The sequence below is a fragment of the Sylvia atricapilla genome, chromosome 16, assembly GCF_009819655.1.
Source record: "Sylvia atricapilla isolate bSylAtr1 chromosome 16, bSylAtr1.pri, whole genome shotgun sequence".
NCBI lineage: Eukaryota > Metazoa > Chordata > Aves > Passeriformes > Sylviidae > Sylvia > Sylvia atricapilla.
Window position 1 is genome coordinate 12,083,489 of NC_089155.1, and position 21,771 is coordinate 12,105,259.

Genomic DNA, 21,771 nt, shown 5'->3' on the forward strand with positions numbered 1-21,771 from the left:
TGTCATTGTGGCAAATGCAGCTAATGAAAGCATCCAGTGGTCCCATTAAAATATCAGCCTGGTGAGTCGGCTCTGCTCTGCAAGTGCAAATGAATGTTTCTGAATTTCTCAATTTTATTTTTTTTTTTGGTGACTTTTCACATCGCTTTGAAATTATTCCTCCGGGAGTTCTAGTGAGTATTTTGTTTGGGTGACACACGGTAAGACCAAAGAAGAAACTTCTTGCAAATAATTCTATCGTGTACTTGATAATGATTAAAACTCAATACCCCCTAGGAGGAAACTGAAATTCCTCTCACATAGGAGAACTTTACAGAGGCTGAGAGCTTTGGCCCTTTTAGTTGATCTCGGAGCTGCTTGGACATAACTTCCAGCAGTTTATACAGATATTTCTTGAGCTGTCTATGGCATAAGTAAGTTGGTTGAACATGACAGCAGCCAGTACAGAAACTGGTAGAAAGGGGCACAGTATGTCCCAGTGACACAGCTTCAAAGAAGCCCTTTGGAGGGAGGTGGGGGCTGCAGGGCCACTGCAGGATGTTCCTGGAAAGAGCTCGTTTCCTTCACTTCCACTGAGTTACAAAACTTGTTTTTCTGTTCTGAGAATCATCAGCACAAAGGGACCATAAAGAGTTTTAAAGGACTTCCCTTGGCTCAGTCGCGAGGAAGCTCTTTGCAGTGGACTGGCAAATACCTGCAGGTGGCTGGGCTCCTCCCAGAGCTGGACAGGATCAGGTGAGGGTTTCCAGTCCTCTTATCTGGTGTAAGAATTACTTTAGGGTGGTGATCTCTCTGGCACTGACTTCCAGGAAGGACAGCAAGTCCCTGAGCCATGGGGACTCAGTGATCCTAAAAGTCTTGTCCGACCTGAATGATTCTATGGCACGCTTTGAGAGCAGCACAGACTTGCAAGATAATGTGAAATAGGGTCTTTTTTTCCAAATGTGAGACTCTTACCCCAAAGATGTGAAACCAAATAGTCACGTGCTCAGAGCTGAACAGGCTAGACATTAATTACTGCTCTAAAACAATCTCTTCTGTTACCCTCCACTCTCATGGAGCCTCATTGTGGTCTGTTGCGACAGTTTTGCTTATTCTTTGTCCTCAGAAATGGCATTTTTATATGGAGACATCTACAGATGATACATTATGAAAAGAATTCTGCAGTGATAGCTCAGTGTTCTTTCTCAGTGCTTCTGATGGGGAAATTGCAGAGGGTGTTTTTGGCTGTAATTCCTGGAGATCAACACGTTAATGAAGTAGCCAATGAACTTTGGGTTGGATGTTGCAATGTCCTCGGGCTGTAGCACTTATCTGGATTACTCTTCAGAGGACCCATGTCCTGTCTGCTCCACAGGGAGGTTCACAGGACAGTCCATAAATCCTCAGCAATGCACACAATGGATTTTGTTTTAATTTATAATCCCCCCCTAAGCCAGAGTACACGGCTAACTTGTTGTTGCTGTGGTGCCTGCTGTACTGACATAACCTGTGTGCCATGGACACTGAGACCTCTCCAGGCAGCTGTGGCTCCCCTTCAGCCCCTGTCCCCCTTCCCAGCCGCACAGCACAACTCTAACATGCCCATAAATATGGAAATATTTATGCTACAAGGACTCCTGGGCTGAGTTGTTTTGTCCTTGCGTTTTGCACAACTGTGCAACAGCAGCAAACCCTGAATTTGAGGAGTGTCAGTGCTGAGAGGACTCTGGTTCTGCACACAGGCAGGCTGCAAACCTTCTGTTGACAACAGCACCTCCACAATCACTGACCCACTTTTTGTTCAGAGGGGTTGCATTCCTTCTCTGAGGTGCTCTGGAGGTTCAAGGACAAGGAAGTACTTAGCATTTATAACCAGAAGCTTGGGGGAGGAGAAGAGGCAGTGTTGGGAGCCCTGGATGAGAGCAAAGAGTTAACTTGCACCACTGGTTGCATGACAGCCCCCAGCTGTCTGTGCCTTCCCCTCCAGCACTTTTCTCCATTATTTCATCAAAGCAACAGGCATGGTTTTAATTTTCCATGACTTGCTTATGAAATATGATCCTCGCTGTAATAAAGAAATGATTTGGTTTGTAATGGATACATAAGAAATCAATTTCCTATTTTTAAATTAGGTGGGATTAACAATGAAGCAAACAATAAGCAGAGCAATGGGGGGAAAGGGATGGGAGAAAGACCTGGCAGACCCCAGACAGGGCTGGCTGCTCTTGGGCGTGTTAAACTGCATTTGTTAATGGCTCCACCAAGGCAGCCACAGCTGTAGGGGTTCTTCCAGTGTGTATATTCATTTTATGCTTTAAAATCATGACGCTGGGAATATCGCTGGAGATTTATCACTTCCCTTCTGCCTGGCAGTGACATTTAGGGTGCACCATGATTTCCGTTCTAATTCATAGTTTAAAAAAACTGTCGTAAATGTCTCGGGAGCAGAGTCTTCCTGCTGTTCCTGCAGCATCCAGCAAACACCCTCACCTGGGCCAGGAGACTGGGAGATGCTCTCCAGCAACTGGAACAGAAGCAGCTCCCAGTTTCCACTGGCTGAGGGTGTAGCTGTATGTGAGAGCTGCTTGTTTGGAGATAGAGCAGCAGTGTGACACAGCCTGCAGGGAGTTTTGTAGCTGTCATTGCTAGAAACCATCTGCTCCCCCTCCTTTACCTTCCTCCTACAGCACTGAGCAGTGCTGCTCGGGGACCCCCGGGCCAGGCAGTTGTCAGTAGTCCCACAGCCCTGCACAAGACTAATCAGTCCAGTCACCTTCCTGGCAGCTCTGTGCACTGTGTCCCTGAAAAGAGAGCACTTCCCAGTCCTTGCAGTGAATATTCCCAGTGCCTGCTAATCCTGTGCCATGCAGCCCATCTGCTGAGGTCCACTGGAGGGGTCTGAGGGGCACGGGGATTAACCTTTAGCCTCTCAAGTTGTTCTGTGTGTTGTTTTACCCCCTGGCTTCCTTGGGACATTGATCTCCGGTGTAGCACAGGGTGGGCACGGTGCTTGCAGGGCATGTACAGAGGGCCTTGGGGCTGCCCAGTCAGACATTTGCTGCAGGACACAGTTCCTTGGAGCTGCAGGAGCCTTGGAAGGCAGATTTGCCCTTTAGACCTTGGACTGCAGACGGCTGATGCGGGCTCCTGCCAAGGCGCACGGCCGGCGTGTTTTTGTGCTGTTGACAGATGTGTCACTCTGCCTTCCTACATGAGCAGGGAGCTCAGGGATCGCAGTGTCCCTGGAGCTGTCAGCTTTTTGGGAGGGTTTTGGAGGTGGGGAGTGGTCCTGAGGGTGCTGAGCCTGTCTGAGTCTGTCCCCCTCAGCAAATCACCAAATTGCAGCGAGGACTTGCCAGAGCTGCTCTTCTGGTGCCAGCGACTCCTCCTGGCCCAGCTCCACATTTGTGCTAAGTGGCTTTGGAGCTGCCCCAGGGGTCTGTCACGGGTTGGAATTAAGAGTTGCATTTGGCTGGCTGGTCTGTCTTTCCTTCCTGGATGCAACTGCTTTTTTTAGCTTATCTTGGTTCTGCATGGGTTTGTGAGTTCCTGCTGAAGTCTCTAACAAGATTTGTATGGTGGCTTCTTTTTCCTCCAAGCAATCATAATTTGGCCAGAAATAAATGTCTGCAAAAAATCTTTTTAAAGTCACTCCCTCGTGTAGGTTTCTGCAGCCTTCTTGAGAGACAAGCCGTAAAAACTGATGGGACTTTTGGAAATGCTTGGTGGGACTTCTAGGACTGGGCAGAAGTCCAAACAATTTCTTGTAATCTTCTCCACATAAGATCTGTTATTGCTGGGGCAGGTACCAGATGCATTATCACTACTAATCTCCTTCAAGGGTGGAGGGGTGCCTGAATGTAGATAACTGTGATGAAATAGAGCCAGATTTCTGTCTTTATAGAATAAAGACCAAGAAAACTCCACGGAATCCAAGGCTTGCTTCTACTTATTAGTGTCAGAAGGCTATTGTTTTTGTACTCTAGGACCACCAGTCAACCCACAGCTCTCAAACAGCCTCCCCCTCCCTTTCCCAACTCTTGTCCTACTTTAAATTTATAGCTGATTTATAGTTGGTTTTTTTGTTTTTTTTTTTTTTTTTTTTTTCCCTATTGGTTACCTCTGGACATAACTGTTGATAGGATCAGTTTGAGAGGCAAAACCAAGGCTGAACGTGGGGGTTTTTGCTGGGGTTTGTTTTTGTGCAGATTCCTTTGGTCACCACCAAAGCCAGCTGTCCATCTCCACTGTCCTGGCTGTGTGGCTTTCCATGAAGTTGTCATTTAAGGCAATCTAGGGACTGAGGTGGAACAAAAGTCCAGGCACTCTTACCTTAGCCTGGGATGAGCTATAGGAAAAGGAACAGGGGAGTCAGGGTGCTCAGTGAGGGTCAAGGCAGAAGCCTCCCATGGGTCTCACCACCTTTTTGGCTCCTGCCAGCAGGAATAACTCCTGGGAGAGTTGTACCCCTCGTGATCCCACGCCATTCAAAGTCACCCCACTCCTGCAGCATTACTGCACGTGGATGGTGATGTTGTTCACCCCGTGGGTGGGAATTTATCTCCATGGCCCTTGCAAGGCTCTGCTGGTTTCCCAGCCAGCTGAACTGCCATCATCTTGTAGCTTTAGGCTTCGGTCTCTTTCCAACCTTGGATAAATTTAAAGCCGCTATTCATAGCTGCTCTCAGGATCTGGAGCTCCAGAACACCATGGGAAGTTTCTCATCTGTTCAGGAAGACACAGATAAATATAGTGATGGTTTCCAGTGGGTAAAACGAGGTTTTGTTGTTCTATTCACGTTCAGAGCTGGCATTTGTGCTGTTGCTGTGCCAGCCTCCACCATGGTGACAGGCCTTTCTAGGATTTCTGACGAGATGGGAAGGATGACAAGTTCAGACCATCAGTTGAGTTTTTAAGCCCACAAATCTATACACAGCAGGGGTAAGATCTATTTATTGTGAGCCTAGGAGCTATTTTCCATGGAGGATGAGCTTAGTTTGTGCTGGAGAGCAGCTGTTTATCAGGATCAAGTTTCTGGGAGGGACTGTTCCTTGGCCATCTCAACCTGGGAAATGGCCTTGTGATGCTTTACAAGAAAAGGAACAAAAACTACATTCTTGGTTCAGAAAAAGAACAAAACCAACAAAAATGAAATGCAGCAGTTTACAAAGGGATTTTTTAGCTTGAGGCTGCATAAAAAAAGCAGCACAAAAACTTTGATATGTTCCTTCGGGAGGATTAAACCAGATGTTTTCCCTTTTCCAGTGGCCAGCATCTGACATTTCCAAAGAAGACACAAAGAACATTTCTGGGATGTGTATTAGAAAACGTTCTGCTTGCAGCTTATCAGCTCGAAGGAAAGCTGAAGGCAGAATCATCTCAGGACTTATGTCTGGTCAATTTACACTGGAGAAAAGGCATGGCAAGAAGCACCAGTGTGAGGAGGAACAAAGCAAATTTCCAGGTGATTGTCACTGATGGCATCAAAGGCAGAATAACGCCCTCCACACTGGGTAGGGACCACTCAGAGACCTTTTGCATGGCCTCTTACAGCAAAGGCACCATAACCACGTTTTTGTTTGCAAGGATCAGAACACAGCCTGAATTTTGCATATTAATACATGTGAATTTCTGCAATTTGCTCACAAAATCCTTCCCTGGTAAAGTTTTGCACCCAACAAATCCATGGTGGCTGTAGAATGCAGTAAAGGAATACAAATACAATTAGAATACAATAGCAATTGTGGTTTTTTTTCTTCCTCATTTTCCCCACCTAGCTGTTCTGCATAAGGACACACAGATGGGGCAGGACGTGGTTTGGAATCTCGCTGAGGGGGATTTGCCAACACTCATTTGACCAACGTGCCCTTTTGTACTGCTGAGGTTAAACCTCTGCCAGAAATGTCCTCCACCATCAACACTAACAATTACTGATCTGGAGTTTAGAGTGCTCTGCTTTGCCATCCACAGCAGCATTCCCACAGTCTTCCAGCCAGGTACATCTCTAGTTACAATAATTGCCTTTCAGTTGGGGAGCTGACTGACTATACTGCCGCAAGTATGGAATAAATCATGTTACTATGGTAGCCAAGGTTTTTGGAAAACAGCATTTCCCAGAGCACAAATGCCATTTCTCTGAATTTTGCTTCTTTTCCTGAAAATAGCATCCCAGAATTGTGAGAGGTTTGAAGTTGGGTTTCACTATTTTCCAACACGAGTTCTGCAGCAAGCTGGACGCTGCTTTTCAGGTTTATTTATTTATTTGGTTTAACCTTCACGATGTTGACAGAATCCAGGTGCATGGATATCTTATACACTCCAGCTAATTACTGCTGAGACTGACATCTGAGAAGGAGATTTGAAGGAACAAGACAAAACACAGTCAAAACTTGACCTTAAACATGAGAAAGCAGTCCAAAGGATGGCAGCGGGCTTGGAGGCTTCTCAACCTGTGCAAGGATTGGTCCAAGGTCTAGGTCTGAGCTCTGGATTTATCTGTGCTAACAGCAGCACTTGGCACTGAGGCCAGACTTTTTGCCCGAGGAACTGTGCTAAATTTAAGGTAGTTGAGCACAGCCTTCCCTGCATGTGGTGCATCCATCACAGTGTTCTCGTCCAGGGAATCATGGCACAAAGTACCAGAGATCGTATCCTGAAGAGCATTAATGGTTAAATTGGGATTTTAATTTTGTCTCTCTTCTTCTGCGCCACCGGTACATCCACAAGTGTTCTAACAAAGTATTTTGTTTCTCACTTCCCAGAATACCAAGTGCATTTCATAACACAGCTGTTGCGAATGTTATGGCTCTGTACACTTCATGTGTTAGTCTTGCTTGTGCTTCCCTTCTCTGAATAGCATTTAATAGGCCAAGTCTTATATTTCTCTACTAATTTGTTGAAATTTATTGCATTTGTTGCCTTCCCCTCTTTCTTTTGAAAATCAGGGGAACTTCCAAATTTCAATTTAAAAGCATTTTGTTTTTATGGAGCATAGTATTTGTTGGAGGGAGAAGAGTTGAGATCATAATCTGGCACAGTTGACTAAGTTTCTAAATTTTAAACCACCGCCTTCTCTCTTTTTAAACATTTTCTCTGCCAATACTAAACATTTTGATCATTCAAAATGTAAATTGTGCTCCCCATAGATGCTGATGGGTTGAGGATATATTTACATACAAAGGAACTGTTGAATGACTCACGCAAAAAGTCATTTTCTTGTTCTCATTCTTAACAGTACAGCAGGTTTTTCCCCCCATTTTCTGGTTTCCAGAATGATCTGTGTCTCTGAGTAGTGTTTGAAAAGGTGCATGTGGTTAAAATGTGTGCAGTGAGAGAACCACAAATGGTTTAAAAATTTTTTGCCAGAGGAACTCGTGATTGGCTCTGTCCATGAGTTGTGTTGTGTTACATAGAAAAAACACCCAGAGCAGAACCTGAGGGCAGTGGTGGTCAAAGGAGGGAAAATTCCCTGATTTCTTGGGATGAGGAGGAGAAAGCAGGGGTTTAGACAGAAAATGAAAACCAGTGTTTTGGGCTGTAAGATGCTCTCAAGGCAGTTAGCACTTTGTAACACCAGAGTTGCTAGAGCTGGGTGTGTGCTGTAAGACCTCGGTGATGGTATCTATATCTCCTCACAGCAGCATTTTATGGGAGAAGTGTCACTTGGTTTTCCCATGTCCATATGCCTGCTGGGTCTGGGCCCCTGGCACAGATTCCTCTGGCAGGAAGTTGGAGTCGTTCCTTTGGAACACTCGTTGGAGCCTGGTTGTGTTTGGGAAGGCAGAGCAGCACTCTGCAGTGCTCAGGGAGCTCTGGAAAGCCCCAGGCTTCTGTACATCTCCCGGGCAGCATTTCAAGCTGTGCCTGGAACGTTTGCAGGGCTCAGGGCTGGGATCCTCTCCCGACGCCCATAGGAAACCCTGAGGCTCTAACTGGTCATAACTCTCTGGTATCACCCCGACAGATTTTCCCAGCTCTCCTTGTTCTTCCTTAGGCATATCCAAACACCAGTCCAGAGCTGTCACACAAGTTTTGAATGGGCCAGGCTTTTCATCAGCTATTTGTAGAATTATTTTGTTAGCAACTTTTTAATACACTTGATAGCAATGCCTGAATCTGAGGAGTGCATATTCCAGTCTTCCTTGGCTCACTTCCTCTGACTTATTTACTGACTTCCACCTTGAATTTTCTGTTAATTTGGAGCCCACTCAAGAGGACACATATAGGTGACCCCATAGGAGATGCAGATGCGATTTTGATCTCCTCCACACCACTCTCCTCCACTTCCATCACAGCTTTCCGTTGTCTGCTCTTTGTGTGACCTGTGCATTGACTTGAGCTCTATTATTCACTTCAGAACTGGTAATGTTTGTGTTAAGTCTTAAACATGGGGGTCAGGGGGTAGTTAGAGCCTTTTCAGATTATGTGATCTCTCCTAGCAAACTTTGAAGGGCAGTTGTTGACCAGCCCTTGCACTGTTTGCTCTGCAAGGAAGCAGGGTCTGTAAAAAGGCTTATTACACAATGTAAGTGATTTTCTTTTTGCTAAGCAAATATTTGCAATATGTTTTGAGAGATCAAGCATTCAAAGTGAAAAAGTAGGACACTCGCCAGGGACATGGGAAGCGCATAAATGACACCTCTAATTGGGAGAACATAGGCTGGTTTTAGTGTCTTGGCTCCACAAGGAAGCCAACACAGGTTCCTGCCCTGATTTTCATTGAGCTCTAAGGCTTTAGGCATCCCGGCAAATCTGGAAAACTTTTTCCCAAATTGTCTTTTCTTCAGCAGCTGCACTCGTTACTCTTGCAAAAGCCAAGGTACTGTGGAACAGGGACAAATCCTATGACTTTAACAAATGAGCAAGGTCCTAAGACTGGGCTTTCCTAGAGGGTAGTTTATTTTATAAATGCCTGCAGTAACTAACAGCGCCCAGTTATGGAGAGTGTGTCACCATCTGGACGACTGCTCACAGCTGGTATCATAATTTTCGGATCATTCCTTTGGCTTGAATCGAAGTTGCAAGGACAGTATGAGGCTTAAACTTGGCCCAGGAGTAGCTGATCAACTCCAGCCAACATCTAACTTCCACATGTGCATCTGCCCCTGTGCTGTGGTATTGACAGGAGCCTCAATTTATATGCATGCAGTTTATAAACAGCAAGAATACTGGAAATGAGGTAATATTTTGTATAAACATTTATTTTATAGTTTAAGAACAAGCCATTCAAAACATCTGGAAATCACAGGAACATGAGTAATATATAATAGCAATATCTTAAATATGCATTAGTAATATAAAGTCATCTTTCACTCTGCTAGAAGTTACAACTTCATTTTCCTAAAAAGTATTTAAGACATGAAATATGTTTAGGTTATACATATATACAGCATCTAATTTTCTCTCCTCTTTCCAGCGGAGTCTAAGACTCCAGAGGTTTCTGTGATGGAAACAATGTGCTACAACTTGAAGGCTGGATTGGTTTGGATTGTATATGCAGAACTAGGCAAATAATTTACACCCATCATGGCTCTGTGTGCATGTAAGTGACAGAGCAGGGGTTTCAGACCCCGTGCACGTGCACTCCCACAGCTGCTCACCTATTCACAACAACCGATGTAGTTATAAATCATTAGGTCTGGAGTTATTTCTGGAATGTCTCTGTGTCTATACCCTAACTAAGCTATGACCTACTTTCATTATAACCCCCTGCCCATCAGTGTGCTGTTATGCTTCCAGTGGTGATTCGGTAAAACGTGTTTGCCCTGTCTTAGCATGTGCGAATTGATAAATAATTGTGGGTTTGATCAGCTCACAGCTGTTTTATCCTCACCTCTAAGGCAAGCAATTCCCTTTCTATTTCATAGGGAAGGTCAGCATTAACTTGCACTTCAAAGTATTGCTTGATTTCTTCTACCTCCTTTTCCCAGAACTCTTTTGAGATCTCAAACAGTTCGGTCAGGTTGACGTCTTCTAAACCCTTCAAGTTCAAAGCAGCATCAGTGGGGATGTAACCTATGGCAGTTGGTTTGGCAGAGGCTTTCCCTTCAATCCTGTTGAACATCCACTCCAGCACACGGGAATTCTCTCCGAAGCCAGGCCACAGGAATTTCCCTTGGCTGTCTTTCCGGAACCAGTTAACGTGGAAGATCCTGGGTAGTTTTGCAGCTGGACGATGGGCCATGCTCAGCCAATGGGCCAAGTATTTGCCAAAGTTGTAGCCAAAGAAAGGCCTCATGGCAAATGGATCGTGCATAATGACTTTGCCTGTTTGAAACACATATGGAGAAGTAAGGGAATAAATAGTTCATTTATTCTGCAGCACAGAGATTCCGATTCTGCCAGGGTTTAGTACCCATGATCCCTGCACCACCCTTCTGAACCAAAGAGCTTTAAGAAACAACACAAGCATTATCCTTGATGCACAAAAGGTTCAAATTAAATTAATTTTTGTTATTAAATTTCTTAAATCTCAGGTCAAGTGGCTTAAATGAAGATCCTCAAGAGATGGCTATCATTCATGTATTTATGTTGAGCTCTAGCAGAAGCGAAAATTTAAATTTGTTTATCCCAGACTGTAACAAGAACTCCCTGTCAAGGCTTCTGGCAACCCTGTGCCTGCATCCTGTTCTGTATGCTTGCCACCTAAGGGATTATTTTGCTTAATTTGACTTTTACAGAGAATTTGGCTGTTAATTCCAGTACAAATATTTTCTATTGTGAAAATGCACAGGTTGCAAAATTAGCTGCCAAGACTGAAATGTGAAAGAGCAGGGGGAAGGAGAGGGCAGGCAGTCCAGAGGGGCCTGCTTTTAATACAGGTAGGCAGATTAAATTTTGATTTACCTTTGTGCTCAGCAGCTGCTGTTGCTTCAGACCTCATGGCTGCTCCTACAAATACTCCATGCTTCCAGTTAAAGGCCTCATATACAAGAGGGACCCCTATAAAGAACAAAATCACTTCAGTAATTAGAGGTCCAGAAACATTTTTATGACAGGTTTTGCTATCTGAGACAATGCTGAATGCATGTCACTGGATAATGTATTTCTAATTTCCCCTTTTTTTAAAAAAAAATCAGTTCATTTCCTGCCTTCTTACAGCAAAGAAGTTTAAATGAATGTTTTCAAAACTGGCTACTGATTACTGAACACATCCAGTGGGAGATATCTGGGACATCAGAATCTCCAACAGATTTTGGGAGAAAGAGAATCTGGTCCTATTAGACTCTGACCTAGCATTATTTCTATTTCTTTTCCAACTTTAGGTGACCTTTAGCAGAACAATTTAATTTACTTCCTTTTCCTTAAACTATCTAAAACTGATTCATTTCTCTAACCATTTGCTAACTGAACTACTTAAACTACAGGCAAATTGAGACCAGTACAGCAATTTTCTATGTGTCTACTACCCGTGTTAGTTTGTCCTGATCTCTCTCCAGCCTTTTATTATTATTATTACCTGTTTTGTGTTAACATCAAACAATTCAGACACTGAAACACCAGTGGCTGGAAGCGTGTGTGCCAAAGGCTAACACGGAGAAATTGGACTAACGTGGTTATTTCCTTGCTTTTGCAGCTGTGAAAGCAAAACCTGTGTCTATGCCCAGCTGTGTGTCAACCCTCCTGTGGCCAGCATTTCAGCCTGGAAACGTGGCTGCTGCATCTCTTACCAGCTGGTCTGCGGCCTCCAAAAATGATCCCTTCGATGGGAACGCCTTCGGGAGATTCCCACGCAGGATCCATGATGGGGCACTGCCTGGCTGGGGAGCAGAACCTGGAGTTGGGGTGAGCACAAGGTTCTCCTGCACAGAACACAGTAAAAAAAAGGCAGAATTAATTTAAATTTGTCCATGAATTTCAAAGAAAGCCAAGAGAGGGCCATGGTGTGGGGCAGGTACCGTTGTCTGGGGTCCAATCTTTGTTCTTCCATGAGGTCACTGTTACTCCAGCTGGCAGGGGCTCATCAATGCCTTCCCAGTAAACACCCCCATCACTGGTTTCTGCCACGTTGGTGAAGATGGTGTTCTTGAATATGGTTTTAATTGCATTGGGGTTTGTTTTGACTGAAGTTCCAGGGGCGACACCAAAGAAGCCATTTTCAGGATTGATTGCCCTTAAGTTGCCTGGAAGTTAAATGACAAAATGTAAGTAAATCATACTGATTTAATTCTATCCAGAAGTTTGTAGCATGTCTTACTGCACCTACAGCAACCTGCAAAACATTCCAATTTAATTTCCATACCTTGTTCATCAAATTTCATCCAGGCAATATCGTCACCCACACACTCAATTTTCCATCCTGGCAGGCTTGGGTTCATCATGGCCAAGTTAGTTTTTCCACATGCACTGGGGAATGCTGCAGCAAAGTACTTCTTTTTACCTTCTGGATTGGTAATCCCCAGGATCTGTTGAAAAATTAATGCAACTGTTAAACACAGTCTTTTTTTCTTGCACTTTTCATTTTGGAGATTGTCTCCCAGCGAGTGGAAATGATAAAATATGCACATTTGTTTCTACAGAAGAAACACCACATAATATGGTTAACAAATAACTCAAGCTGTATTTTTTAAATAAGAGAGTCAATTCTTCTTGCCATAAGAATATCTGTAAGAAATTCTTATATTTTTTTAATGTTAGGTCTTTATATAATAGACATCTATTTTTATTTTGCTGATTAAATACCATATACATCTGTGTTTCTCTGTTGAAACAGAAGAAAACCAGACAATATTCTTTTGGCTGCACAAGGGAAAGCACTTTGTGCATGGATACTTCTGCTCTTCTCAAAGACCACAGATATTTTTTCTAAGGCTGTTCTCTTATGCACTTTGAGATTCTTTCTTTCAGTGGTATTTTATGGTGGTAGAATGTTTAAAGGACAGCAGAAGTTAAAAGCCAGAAAGGTTACACAGCAGAACTCCCTCGGAAAATCTGATCTTTGCAGGTTTTTGAGTGCATAGACCTTTTTATGATTTGGCCCAGTGATGATGTTCAGGTTTTCCTCAAGTACATGGGTCTGCCTAGAAGAGGACACTCTCAGAAGTTTTAAATCTTGCTTGTTTTATGCCATTACAGGTCCTATTTTAAATGTTTAGTACTTGGCCTTGCAAGCAGTTCTGTATTCCTCACAAGCTTGGCACATGGCAGATTCCTATCTAAAGTTACAGGACTATCCATATGAGACTAATTTCATTGACGGCGAGACGGGTGATGGATTTACATGGCTCTAATTTGGGGTTTAACGGCTGCTCAAACACACGAGATTTAACAGCTCTTACCAGCATGTGCTCTGCGAGCCAGCCCTCCTCTTTGGCCAGTCTGCTGGCAATTCTGAGAGCAAAGCATTTCTTCCCCAGCAAGGAGTTTCCTCCGTAGCCGCTGCCAAACGAAATGATCTCCCTGCGATCCGGGAGATGAGCAATCAGCGTCAGCTCCGGGTTGCACGGCCAGTTGTTGATTAATGGCTCTGCAGAACAGAATGTTGTACTCATCATGAATGCAGCAATTTCCATGCTTGATCACGCTGTTGTTTCATCAGCATCGAGCCTCTGACAGCAACCCACACCAGATGCTTCAAGGAAATCCCTGGTAAGTACTAGGGATAGCAATCTCCTTTCCAGCAAACTCTTGTTGAGCTTTGATTCCTTGAATTGAGTTTTGAACCTAGTGCTGTTACAGAACCACCCTGGTCTTCTGTGGGGAGGGTGTCCCTTGTGCTGAGGACATGCAGTCTGCTCCAAAACAAGCCATGGGAATTTCCATGGTTTTTAATGGCTCCCAGGGTTTTTAATGGCTCTTACCTTTTAGTGGCAGAGGGCATCCAACTGAGTGAAGGCATTTTACAAACTCCCCATTGCCCAGGGCTTTCAAAACATCTGTTCCTATCCGTGTCATGATCCTCATGCTGGCCACTACGTAGGGTGAATCCGTCAGCTCTATCCCAATCTTGGACAAAGGTGACCCAATAGGCCCCATGCTGAAGGGGATGACATACATTGTACGTCCTGGAAAACAGGGAGTAGCAAGACGTGGTCAAGAGCAAAACAAGGAACATTTGAAGTAACCTTTATTAACATGGAGGTTGTTTCTCAGTCCTTTAAAAGCTGTTTTTCTCTTGAGAGCTTTCTGATGATGTTTAAAGAGCTGAAGGTTTCTGTTTGTCTAATTGTGTAGCAAGAAGTTTTATCTTAAATGCTGAAAGCAGCAGTTCAGACAGATTGTCTAGCCTGGAATAAGGGGGGGGTGAAGGCCAAGTTCTCTGTTAGTGTAAATCCCAGAATCTGGAATTATTGCTGTGGATGGGGGGGGTGTAATTCATTCCCATCTCACTTCCTATCTGCTCCTCAGTTGCTGTGTGACTTTCTGAACCAAATCACACAAATTTTTGTACTTTGACAGTGTTAAGGAAAACAAGAGTGCTGGAAAGAGACTGAGGACTGTCCTTGCCCAGATATTTGGGTCTATGGTAAAGATCTGCATTAAATCAGTGGAGTGACTATCGGGGGTACAAAGCTAAATCTTCAGTTCAAATTGTTCTTTAAAGATTACAGTAACTTGCAATAGTAATAAGTGTCTCAGCAACACTGGAAGTTCAGTGTCAATCATCTTTTTCTTGCCTACCTTGCATGCAGCCTGGGAACCTGGTGTTGAAGGCTTTCTCAAAATCTTCCTCAGACATCCAGCGCCCCAGCTGGCTTGTTCCAGTTTTAGGTATCGGAGTGGTATCTCTCTGCTCTTGAGTGATGATGACAGTTTTGCTCTCAATTCTTGCCACATCTCTCGGATCAGTGAGAGCCAACCAGCTGCATTTCACCAAGAATCAGGAAATTAGACTTTAATTACCAATATAGCATTTTTACCCTTCTGTGGGACCACTCTAGCACAAAAGGCTGCTAAAACAATGAGTTGTAAGGCAAAAATTAGTGACAAAGCATTATAACAGATAATCTCAAAAATCAGTCAGATATTTTCTCTCACACAAATTGTTTTAAGCCTTTCCAGTAATAATAACAAATAATATGGCCTAGGAAATTCTTGTTACATGTTAATACTCCTTTGCTTATTATCTCAGCCTTATTCTCTGTTGCTAACTTTCAGGGAAAAGTTAATCTTGTTTAATTCTCATCCTCATCAGTGTGAAGTTGTTTTGTATGGGGACCACAAAATGATGCCTCAAGCTAAGTGGATGCCAAGGAAAGTAGTTTAAGTGTTGGTATAAGTGCCAGAGGGATCAGAACCCAGCTTAGAGGATTGGCAGAGTCCCTTAAGTTAGAGGCATTACAAAGGAAATACCGAGTATAAGCATGATCGTGAGAAGTGAAGGAGTTTATTAAAGAGGATTCTTTTTCCCCTCTAAGGAATTTTTGCCATCTATTTACAATAGAGAGGATTGTTTTACATTTTCACCTCTGTGCATCGAAATTTTCCACGAGTATAAAAATGTTCTAGTTGGGCTGTCATAACCATCATCACTACAGCTAAGCATATAATTAACAATGAATAATTTATCTGGTGAATCTTGCCCTTTTCTCTCCCAAATAGTCTGCAAACAGATTGCCAAATTCCTGCACTTAGTTATTCAAAAGTCTTTGCAGATTTCTCCCATGAAGATCTCGTGGTTGGCACGTAATTCTCGAGTATGCACTTGTTGTTAATATTCTCTTTTCATGTTCAGTTAGTGGGGAGAAATGATGAAATATTTGAAAAAAGTATTTGCAGAATACATTAGAGTCAAAGCTCATCGGCACGATATGAATAATGCCTGTACTGAATAATATTTGAACACCCACAGACCTATTTGAATGCCACAAAAAAAGTATGTGATGAATAAACTAATTGGCTAAAACAGTAGAATTCTTCAAAAGAAGATTTGCTCAATAATGTTTAGCCATTGCTAATGATAAGTTGTGTAAGTCTCATGACATTATTTCAGTTCCCTGATGTAACTAATCAATAGAGGAAATGTGCAGTTGATAGTCCAACTGAATAATGCGCTTTATGCTACTTTTTAGAGAAAAAAGTCTGCTTTTCCTGAGTATTTCACCTATGTAAGCTAAAGTTCCAAAATGTTCATGGAAAGCAAATATTGGAGAGTCATAAGGACTTTTTTAAGTAAACAGGATAGAAAATGAATTTTCCATTTCTGGGATGATACTTGACTTCATTTAGGCTACTCACCAGTTCTCATACTTGTTCAGCTTCTTGATCATGCCTTGTTCTACCATGATGTCCAGAAGTTTTTTGTTCTCTTCTTCCGAGCCATCACAGATGTGAATGCACTCAGGCTGGCACAGCTTGGCATTGGTTTCGATGAAATCCCTTGCTTCTGGGGACAGACTCTCCAAATCCCCCTGGACAACCTTGGGCATGACGTTCATCTCAGCTTTCAACTGTGGGGGCATTATTGAAGCTGTTGTGGATCTTGTAGGTGGCTGTAAAATCTAAAATCAAATAGATTAGGTGTGTTAGCATACTTTACGTTCTAACCAGTGTCACAAAGCCTAACAACGTAACACGAATAATTTGCAATGGACTTGATTATGTACTGATGTAAAATCAAGGCAGGGAGTTTGGACCACTGCTAATTTCAAGGTGGAAAATTTGAGGCCATTCTGCTAATTTAAGATGGAAAAAATAGAGGCAATTCTACTTACTGTCTATGTAAGGTGGAGATGGATGCCGGAGAGGGTTTTGCTGTACCTCTCAGTTGAGCCCGTTTCACTTGCCTTGGAGCTCTCTTGCAGTTGCTGCTTTCCAAGGATGCATCACCTGCCTTAAATATTCTTCGTGGTAGTGCCCATCCCACCAGTTGAGGTGAGGGAGGCTTGTCCTTTACATCACCACTGGATGTGTCTTGGGACAGTGCCACTGACATTGTCATCATACAGAGTTGTCAACAAAGCAGCCCTGGCGGGGTAATCATTTAACAGCCTTGATTAATGAATGCTGAAAGCGGAGGTTCTTAGCCCTTGGGTTTGCTGTTTTGAAGCAGTTACAAAATTTAGCAGTTTAACCAAACTTTGATCCAATTTGGCTTTGAAATCAAAAAACGTCATAACTTCTCGGCGTGTGGGAAAGGTTGAGTACAAAGAGTTTCTGAAACCAGGAACACGGAGGTCATGCACGGAGGCAAAGTGCAGTTGGCACATTTTGTAGGCAGATGGTCACTAGTTGGCTGTGAAGTGGAGGCTTGTCCAAGGAGTGTTTACTCACCTTGGGAACATTGCCTGATCTGGGTATAAAGTTCAACAGTGAGCACTGACAGGCCTGAATAACCACGACATACACAAGGCCCACAGCTGTTATTTTTGTCTATGCAATTCTAAAAAAATCCCAAGCAATATATATCTAAGTGTTGGGCTTCCTTCAGCGTAGGCAAGAAAGTTTTTGCTTATGGCTTGTTTTAGGCTCTTGCAAACTAAACAGTTATTTTTATTGCTACAGCCTCAGAAGAGGCAGAGCAACAACTGTCTCAATAATTAACCTCCTCTTTCAAATATTATGTTTTATTTTACTGGGAGTTCTATGGCAGGGGAGGTGTCATAAAATATTAACCCATCCTTAAATTAGTACTCAGAGCAAAAGAACTGCTCAGGACTGGGACTGCACACTGTTGTTCTGTGTGTGAAGTGCACTGTGCACACAGACAGACTTGAGTCTGTATCTGAGTCAGTTGTGGCAGTATCTGATATCAACAGCCACTCCTACTCTTATAATTCTGAGGGTTATCTCAGTCTGATATCAGACACTTGAGTGTGATCTCAGACACTTTGAGCTCTTGTCTCTGTTTCTGCAGGCCTGTCTTTAGCTTCCTCTATTCCATTTTAGACCATTGTGACCATAAAGAAAGGTCTATTTGTCCATGCAGTCTGAGTGTGTGAAGACTGAAGTATTTCAGTCAGATAGAACTGTAGAAATAACCCTGCTGCCATTTCTCTCACTCTATTCATACCCAGTCTGGACTCTGGGTAAGGAGATGCTTTTGTGCCAACTTGTGACTTTTTTGTATTGGTGGGGCTTTTACCATGGTTGTTATTGGTAATTAGCAGAACAGGAAATCTGGGATTCCCAACTAAGCTTCATGGAATTCTATAAATCAACAGAATTGACTTATCTTGTATAAAGAGTATTCACAACCCAGCTGTTGCTCAGGTTGGTGAGGCAGTTGGATGTTCCCAGCAAGGTTCTTGTTGGGGAAGCCTACAGTGACTTGGAACCCCCAAAAAGCCAGGCTGGCAGAGCAGTAGGGATCAGGATTGCAGCTCACCTTCCCACCCTGCAAGTCTAAAATACTGCAGAGCTGACTCTCCCGCTGCAGGAACACCCCTGGGACTGTACCCTCTATATCCCCTGCAAAGCCTTTTATTATGTTTTGTAAATAAGGGAAGAAAACAGTGAGGTCAGAGGGGCTGTCCTTGATACACAGCAAAGCCAAACATTCCTGAAAAGGAAAACAAAAATCTGGTAGGATAAGAGGTGCTAAAGACTGCTCCAGATAGAGCTGTGATGTAAGCAAAGATAAAATCCAAAAACAATTTAATAATGACAAAGCTGGTGTTTGTCTTCAGAGTCCATATACTGTGTTGCTGGTGGAGCTCATTAGAAATATTTTCCTTTTAAAACATGTCACAAAGTATCTTCATTAAAAGTAGAATGGAGCATTTAGTAATACTAAGCCGACCCCTTTTTCAGAGAAGGGCAAAAATACTGAGTGCTTTTTGCTGGCCAGGTAAGTCAGTGTATCTAGAAATAAGTGAGAGTAAGCCAGCAATGCTCAGTTGTCAGGAAGAGAGTAGGCCAGGAAATTATCATATTGCAGCACAAGTAAAATCAGAATAAAAGCTTACACACAACAGTGTAAAACAGCAGAATCAGTCCTAGTGTCTCTAGATTTTGAGAGGAGGAGAAAAATTCCCAAACCCAGAGCATTAATTTCTGCCAATTAAATTACAGTCAGGCAGGTGTTGTGCAAATTTTCTAACACTGCAATCCTAACCTCCCACAATCTTGCTATACAAACTGTGGGCTTCTCTTGAGAAGACACTAAATATGCCAAATTGGTGGCACTGTGTTATGAACATATGTCCATTAAAAATCACATTAAGGATTCCAAATGTTTTTCATTTGTGATGGCAGCAGGGCTCGAGTACAGATGTCCACTGGGAATTCTAGACACTTCAGCATCAAATTACTTGTATTTAGGTAACACCTCCCATCAGAGGATCTCAAAGCATATCACAAACACACAGTAAGCCTCAAGCCCCTATATAAAACACACATAGTATTTGGTGCAATGAAATAACTGGAGCATATGCAAATCAAGGCCAGGATTTTTTTTTTTTTCAAGAATCTTCTCATTTAGAGACTCAGCTTTTAGACAGCCAACAGAAGGCATTAAAGGTTTTATGTGAAGAGAGTGAATTCTCATAACACCCACTGTCTCCCACACAAAAACCCAAATGTGGCACTTCCAATGGCTCAGTTACAGTGGTCTTGAGGTGTTCACCCAGCACTGGTGGGTGCTGCTGTCTGGATTCATTTTCTGGAAGATTTCACGGATGGCAAACATGGGAGGTGGTATGGGGAAATGTAAGACCTTTTTAAAAATCGTTGTCTTGTATGTAAAGTTTATTTTCCACTTAAATGAGAAGTCTTTTTTAGTAGTAACTGCATTATAATGCTCATCTAATAGCTGATACGATTTCTTCTGATTGAACTTTTTTTGGCACTTTTTCTCTGTGCTTCTTGACACTTGAATGTGATGCTTATCAGGTGCCTTCTTGGAAGCTGTCAAATCATTTAAATATGTGTGAATCTGACATTTCAAGATGATAGTGTTCAACAAGTGCCTTGAAAGGAGGGGGTTTAGGATGTTTGCTTTGATGGACACTATTCAGGTTGTTCAAAACAAGTTTTTGAGCACTTCAAGTTTTACAGACTTACTAGAACTCAAAAAAAAAATGTAAAGGTTTTTAGATGATCAAAAAAAGTGTCATTAGAAAGCTTAACTCATCACTACAAACCAAAGTGCAACAAAGCACTCACAGTGAGATCTGAAAGTTGTTAATGGCATATAATAATACTCAGAAATTCTACTTCCCTCCCATTGCTAATTCTCCTACATATTGTCACCTCCAAAGAGTTTGTCACTTGGGTATTTTGCTATAAAATTGTAGGTTTTTTAAAGATACTCTGAGCTGTTCTACTAACGGAAGAGCGCTGCCTCGGGATTGTTATTTCTCTGGTGGAGCTGTGCTCAGCTGACACTGAGAACACTCTGACAGCTGCTGGACTGGGTGCCACAGAGCCCAGATCCAAGGGCAGCCCTTGGAAGCTCACAGAGAGCAGGGCAGGGACCGTTCCCTCACCTTCCAAAAGAAAACGTGAACCGTGCAAATTGCCTGCGCTTGCGAAAGAGTCTGCGAGTGTGAGCCAAGCGCTCGTTCCAGACCCTGCGCGGCCCCGTGCAATATTTCTGCCTCCCAGCCCCTCTCCTCGCAGGCAGCTCCTCGGCACTGACCCATCTGCAGGTCTGGGGGCCCTGCCACATGTGCTGCACACTCCTCTCTCCACGTGTGCTGCGTGAACCGTGAGACTGAGCCCGGAGACTGAGTCTCTGTGACCGGCCACAACAGGTAGCAGCACATGCGGGGCACTGTGCTTTATCTCCTTGTCTCCTCATTCCAAACCCCAATCGATACACGGGGTTAGAAATCCCAGCCAGGTTGGGCAGATTGTAAGATATGATGTTTGTGGATCTCTACGTAAGGCGATGCAATTTTTTTGGCCCGTGTTCAAAATGAAGTGGTTTGTTCTGATGCTGGAAGAGTGGAGAAAAACACTCGGATTTATCACGATTAGATTGTACTTCCATTAGCCTGTCCAGCGTTTTCAGCTTGACAACAGACATTTCTCAAAACAAATGCAAGCAAATTTCAGCAGCCAGGAAGAGGCACTGGTGCATGTTTAAGGTCTCTAAACAAAGTCACCAGCCTTTGATGCTTAGTTTAGTATCAGCTCAAGTGCTCAATCCTGAGCTATATTTTAGGGAAGGTCCTGGTTGTGCCACAGTACATGCCAAGGCTGACATTGCATCATGAGCACACTGGTTTCTTGCTGTTGTTATGCCTTGGCAGATAAAATAGTTGTTATTGTTGATTATTACTTTATTTTTAAGCTCACTTTTACAGGCTCAGCTCTAGAGATGGGATTGAGACATGGAATTTTACCTTTGATAAGCAGTCACTCTTCTGGAGCCATTTTTTGAGCATTCACTCTGATCTGGGGACTCTTCCCTAAAGCTATACTGTCTTTTTTTTTAGAAAAAACCCAACCCTGTCAAGGATCAGTTGTGAATATGTGAGTAGAGGGCTCTGCAGCCACTGGTACCTGACCAGTGGCCAGGTATGTGTCATTCTGTTAGCTTGGGAGCTCTTCTTGTCTGCTGCAGGAGGTCTCAATCATGTGGAGAGTTTCATCCCACCAAGACTTTGACTGACTTTACCCTAGCCACAACAAAATTATGATTTTTGCATGGTTACTGCAGTTTGGTGGGTTTTTTTTGCTGCATGAACAGCAGAACCACAGCCAGGAGAGAAGGGGACGAGCCATACTAACCAGAATGAAAAACAGTCAGCAAGAGGTTTGTGTTTCCCTTTACCTTTCAGCATCTGCTCTGCTCAGTCACACGAAGCCCAGATGGCTCCAAATCCAATTTGCAAATAAAAATGGTTACCCGTGCAGGACTGAAATCTCTTTACCACAGAGGTGTGTGTTTGCAGCCGTCAAGGA

The 21,771-nt window shown here is 43.3% G+C and overlaps 1 protein-coding gene and 1 long non-coding RNA gene across 2 annotated transcripts in view; one reads left to right on the forward strand and one right to left on the reverse strand.

Moving 5' to 3' along the window:
• Positions 1-21,771, forward strand: part of LOC136368610 (uncharacterized) — a 169,221-nt gene that overhangs the window by 74,177 nt on the left and 73,273 nt on the right. The gene's annotated exons all lie outside the window — the stretch shown is intronic.
• PCK1 (phosphoenolpyruvate carboxykinase 1) lies at positions 9,157-16,746 on the reverse strand. The gene is made up of 10 exons (XM_066330932.1): positions 16,635-16,746; positions 16,159-16,421; positions 14,602-14,783; positions 13,782-13,985; positions 13,260-13,447; positions 12,224-12,386; positions 11,880-12,104; positions 11,652-11,783; positions 10,828-10,923; positions 9,157-10,248 (listed from the first exon to the last, which is right to left on the reverse strand). Exons 2-10 carry the CDS (start codon positions 16,380-16,382, stop codon positions 9,794-9,796), a joined length of 1,869 nt encoding a protein of 622 aa, XP_066187029.1. The 5' UTR covers positions 16,383-16,421; positions 16,635-16,746; the 3' UTR covers positions 9,157-9,793.